This window comes from Protomyctophum parallelum (assembly GCF_964188405.1).
Source record: "Protomyctophum parallelum genome assembly, chromosome: 1".
Taxonomy (NCBI): Eukaryota; Metazoa; Chordata; class Actinopteri; order Myctophiformes; family Myctophidae; genus Protomyctophum; species Protomyctophum parallelum.
This window is the reverse complement of record NC_139697.1, coordinates 5246321-5251840: the sequence shown is the minus strand read 5'-3', so window position 1 is coordinate 5251840 and position 5520 is coordinate 5246321. Positions and strand designations below refer to the sequence as shown.

The 5520-nt window shown below is 46.6% G+C and overlaps 1 protein-coding gene across 1 annotated transcript; it reads right to left on the bottom strand.

Moving 5' to 3' along the window:
* Window positions 1–3026: 3026 nt before the first annotated feature.
* On the bottom strand, window positions 3027–4514 carry LOC310874515 (ubiquitin carboxyl-terminal hydrolase 14-like; the record flags this gene model as incomplete). Its single annotated transcript, XM_083787349.1, has 1 exon — window positions 3027–4514. One exon carries the CDS (start codon window positions 4512–4514, stop codon window positions 3027–3029), a length of 1488 nt encoding a protein of 495 aa, XP_083643475.1.
* Window positions 4515–5520: the final 1006 nt, after the last annotated feature.

Genomic DNA, 5520 nt, shown 5'->3' with positions numbered 1-5520 from the left:
GTATTTTTAAAAGCGAACCGTAAATGCTTCCAGTCATCTATTGTTCACTTTTTGAGGATTGATGATCCAGACATTGTCAGGCAATCTATATGGACTATCTGTCCATAACTTGGCACGGGTATGAATGCCCAAATACAGAAGCTTTCATCAAAAGTGATGTCACACCTACAAAACATAGGTGCGAAAGTTGTCCTGGGCGAATGAAGATGCACAGAAGATGCCCCTAACGGCATCTCTTGTCCGCCACGCCCACTATACCGCCAGTACACCGTGATATGTTCTATCTTACTGATCTGCACCATAGGCTGTAAAAGGCCAAGCATCCCACCCGTTTAGGTGAGCGATTGTGGTTATTTTTTACCTTTTTACTTGATATCACGAGAATCCAGAAAGACATAAAAAGTAAAAGTTGATATGTTGTGAGTGAGTGACAGAATGTTAGAGACTAGCCCTAGAATGTCTGTGAGCGTACATACATTTAATGTATTCCAGTATACACAGCCCCCACTCAGGGTTAGCAGCGGCATAAATCTTCACAACACTGCATGTGTACTTTACATGTGTAAATAATTCCAAAGTCAGATATTGTCCTCTAGTTTCATATCCATGTGAAAGTGCTGGCAAAAAAAACGTGTGTTTAGTCAAACTGCGACACGCGTACGTCAAATGAACAAAACAAGCACCTCTATTCTCAGTCAACCTCTCACACCCCAAATGAGAAGGTTGAGAATGACACAGATTGATCGATCGACAGTAGGCCTACTTCTTTAGATTAGAACATTTGTCACAAAAATCACACCCTGTGTGAAGTGAACAGTGCCTTTGATGAGTTAATTTCAGTGAGGTCTGTATATGAACTAGAGGAATAATGATTACGTAATCAAGACTGAAATAGACTAAGTAAGGCCCTATAATTACACTGGCAGCCAAATATAGCCTGAATCAGATCTGTCATTTGATTTGTTTATAAATGTAAATGCAGGTCACATGGAATGTGAGGTGGTTTCAAATCTGATTCAAATCCAATTTGAGGAGATCCGTCTCTGAATGCAACAACCTGATGATGTGACCCAAGTCATCAAACTGTGACTGTCCAAAACGGCCCTTATTGCAGCGCAACTGACGTGACGTCATTACAGAGTGCGAGTATTTTCATTTACGATGGATGATAGTAAACAAGCGAGAAGAGAAAAGAGAGAAAACGAGTGCAAAAGAAAGAAAACAAGTGAGAGGACAGAAAAAGGAGAAAAAACTAGAAAAAGTGCTATTCTGGGCACAGGTCTCCACCAGGATAGGAATGTAGGACATTGCAGCTTGCCTTCATCTGGTGGTTGGATAAAAGGGCAACAAAAGTAAATCAGGATGGAGTCTGAGAAATCTAAAAGACCGGTTTCGTTGAATGGCTCTAGAGAGACTGTGTACCAATTTGCGTGATGTTTGGACAAAATGTGTAGGTGTACTGTGCAAAAACTTGTTTTGCACAAAGCGGCCTCCTGGTGGCGCTATAACAGGCCGTTCTGGAAAGTATGGGGCAGAGGTTCATCGTTGGCATCCAGGGAGTGTGTGTGCAAAATTTGGCATCGACCGGGTTAACGGTGGCCGAGATTAGCTGCTCACGGACACACACACACACACACACACACACGGACGGCAAAACATACTCTCCCCCCATGCCTTCGGCCTGGTGGAGACAACAAATAGTGCATAATGTATACGTTTGTTTTCATAGGAATATTGTCAGCACTGGAGTACAGATGGTGAAATCCGTACCACTAATGTCACTCGCTCATCCCCTGGGTCGCAGATGTTTCTCTATGGAGATTGGGTCATCTTAAATTGTCTCATAAGAATTGTGGTCCAAAAATAAACAAACTGTCTCTGCGATATTGTCGGGGAGGTGTCTCTGTATCGTTTACAACAGTCAGTCATATTTCATACAGTCAAGTGAAAATGTTACAAATTCGGCGGCAGTAACATTTGTATTTTGACCAGTTGATTCTTCATATCCATACGAGTCAAACCACCGGGATCATTTGTTTATTTTTTAGAACCCAATGTATATTGGAATTCAGGAGGGGGGTGGAGGGTTAAATGCAAACCGGGTAGTATGTGAAACTACGTCAGACTTTGGTGCTCCTTGCACTTTGGGGGATGCCTTCATACAAACTAAACTTCTCGGAATGTACAGAAACAATTAAGGCTGTATATGAGGAATTTCTCACGAAATGGTAGAGAATGGCTGTATCTTCACGTCCCATCTGCAATGTCAGATTGTTGTTAAAGCAGATATGTCGACGCAGGGCAGCTTTGGGTAGAGTTGTTAAAAGAAGTCTGAACACACAGATCGGATTGGGTGACTTGCAAACAGCAGTGTTGGACCAAAATATTTGAGAAAACTCAGTTTCGGATTTGACTGAAAGCGACTGCAGTCTAAATCGGGCCTAATGGACACATAACCGTGCTGAAATGGACTAATAGACACAGTAACCGTGCTGAAATGGACTAATAGACACAGTAACCGTGCTGAAATGGACTAATAGACACAGTAACCGTGCTGCTAAACACACGTGAGTTGTTGTGGCTATAAACATCACAAGGAAAAAATATGTATTAAAAAAAAAAAGAGTCTCAAACAGTTTCAATTTAAATTCCAAGGACCCTCCATTTGATATTAATTTTACCATGGACCCTCATTTCATAACATTTCTATCCCTGGGACCCTAGCCTCGGTACCAGGCTTTCATTTTTGTTGGTGCAACGCATTGGCCGCTCTCAGCTCTGGTCTAAAAGTGGGAGTCAACCCTTCCGGGTGGGCGTCGCTCCAAATGATGTGACGTAGCGCTGCACTAGGGGGGGAGAGGAGGGGCCGGGGGTGACGGGCAGATCGATGAGATCCAATCAGGGCGTGCGCAAATCTGAGCCGCGACCCGCCCCTCTAGACCGGAAACCTAACACGTTAGCTCAGGCTACTGGGACCCTAATCCACAGAATACATTTCTAACTCTCAGTTCCAGAACCGTAGCTACTTAAAGCTCCACCTCTGCATTGCACTGTTCCGCCTCCAGTGGCCGGGGTCCGTAGAGCAGGAGGTAGGCTATGTGCCAGTCTCCCCCACCGGACAGCCGCAGGATGTCCTCCGGGGACACCATGGTCACCTCGTCATCATCAAACATGTACCACTCCTTTTCATTCCTCTTCACCCACCCGACGTAGTGGCCTGACGCGCTGGAGCGACCCTTGTGCGTCAGCACCGCCTGGAGGTCATAGTAGCCGCTGTTGTTGGAGCCGAGGTCGTCAGCGAAAGAGAAAGGCTGGTATTTGGTTTCCAGTGGCGGGGTGTCTTCTGGTTTCTTCGACTTTTGCTGCTGCTGCCTCTCCAGCTTCCTGTCCTCTGCCTCCTGGAATCTCGTCCTGACGGACATCATCCTCTCCTGGAGCCCGGCGGCGCACAGCTCATACACGTCCAGCATGAGGGGGAACTTGACATCCTTGAGGACTTTGGCGTTGACTGACTCCTTCTCTTTGTAGAAGAAACGCACCATCTGCACCGTCAGGTAAGCGGGCAGACGGCTGATCTTGGACGACTTTGTGTACACAGCGTTTCTCTCCAGAGATGGGGACAGCTTGGTGATCTCCTCCTGCAGTCGGAGCCTCAATCCCGTGGCGAGGTACTTCACCTCCTGGTTGATGAAGCAGCTCAGCTGGAGCTGGGTCTCCTTGCCCTTCTTTTGCTCCTCTTCGTCGGACTCAGCGCACATCATGGTGGTCTCAAACTCCACGCCAAAGTACTGGTCGATGAACTTCTTTGCGGTGGCAGCGGTGCCAGCGGGAGGGGAAGTTCCGCTCTCGACGGGGACGATCTCCGTCGGCTCTGCCGGGTCCAGCTTCTGCTGGAGGACGCCCATCATCTGCAGCCAGCACTCGTTGGCGTCCTGCTGCATGTACTGGCCCCGGTCGTCCTTCTCGGCGAACTGGGGGAAGGCCGCATGGAATAACTTGAGGAAAACGACGGACGGCAGGCTGGACGACGACCTATCCATGGTGTCGTACAGGTCGCGGAGGGCCGCCGTGAGGTACTGGGTGGGCTCGTTGGCTCCCCGGGCTGAGTATCTCCTGAGGGCGGCCTTGAGCTCGGGCACGGAGTGCAGGCACTGCACCGTGGCGTTCAGGTAGCAGGTGTTGCCCAGGTTGGCCAGCCCGCAGGGCATCTCCAGCGCAGAGGCCAGCTGCTCCTCGCTCATGTCCTCCAGGAATGTCGGCTGGACGGCAGGCTCCTCGGGCAGGCTGTCGGCAGAGCCCACCATCAGCAGGGTCATCCCGTTCTTCAGCTTGATGTCGCCCCACTGGTCATCCCTGAGCGTGCCTCCCTTCACCATGACCCTCTGTCTCTCGGGCTGGACACCCGTCAGGGCAAACAGCTGGGCCTTGAACACCATGGGCGGCTCCTCCACGTTCAGCTCCACCGCGTCAAACTTATCCCGCCCCCATTTCACGTTCACCGAAAACACAGACATGTTTTGGTTCCGCTTCGGTTCTTTCTTCGAGCACTAGTTTGATTAAATGAATCAAAAAAGCCAGCTAAAAGATCAGAGCTGGCAATCTAACCCTTCTAGCTCACAGGGAAAGATTTGCTCAAGTGCCAAATTAAAAGTCAACCTAGAAGTGTGGTCAGATTTGAGAGGATAGTATCTTTATATAGTGGACTTGCGCTGTGAAGAGCCAATCACAAGCCAGAATGGGAAATGTACCCACCAAACATCTCCTTGTCCTTTTGCATTAACACACACACACACACACACACACACACACACACCCATATATGGACACAGGCACATCCATCCAATGTCTAATAAATGCAAATAACCTAAATACCTCCAGTTCACTTTGTTGCGCCCTATGAAATATGAATTTGTTTTTTTTGAGGGGTGCTAGTCCCTCCAATATGATCGCTTTTGAAGATTACGACTTTATGGCAGCCAAGTCTATGGACTTTAATGTTTGTTTAGGGCACTAAACAATGTGTGGTCGATATAAATACAATATATAATATATATAATAAATCACACAAGTGTGATTTTTAGAAGTGGTTCTATATATGCTCTGATTGCCCAAATTTGGGCATGAATGCCATCAGCTAGCCTCTTTCAGAGCCAAGCTGTGCTATATGTTTGTTGTTTGAAATTTATTTATTTAGGAATACCCCATTGAGATACAGTATCTCGTTTTCGAGAGGGTCCTAACTACAATCAATACAATACAATACACAAAAGGGAGAAAAGAGAAAAAAATAAAAATAAAAACTAAAACAACTAAAACACAAAACAAAACAAACAAACACAAAATACAAAACACAAAAAACAGGGTATTACAATAAGTAATAAGTATAATAGCAAAGAGATGGATCATTTGTTCTGTCAGATATGACTGTCACTTCCGTTGGTCAGCATTAGAGTACAGTTGATTAAACACATATGTACATATCCAGAGCATACGTATCCACGTGAAACACATATACACTGT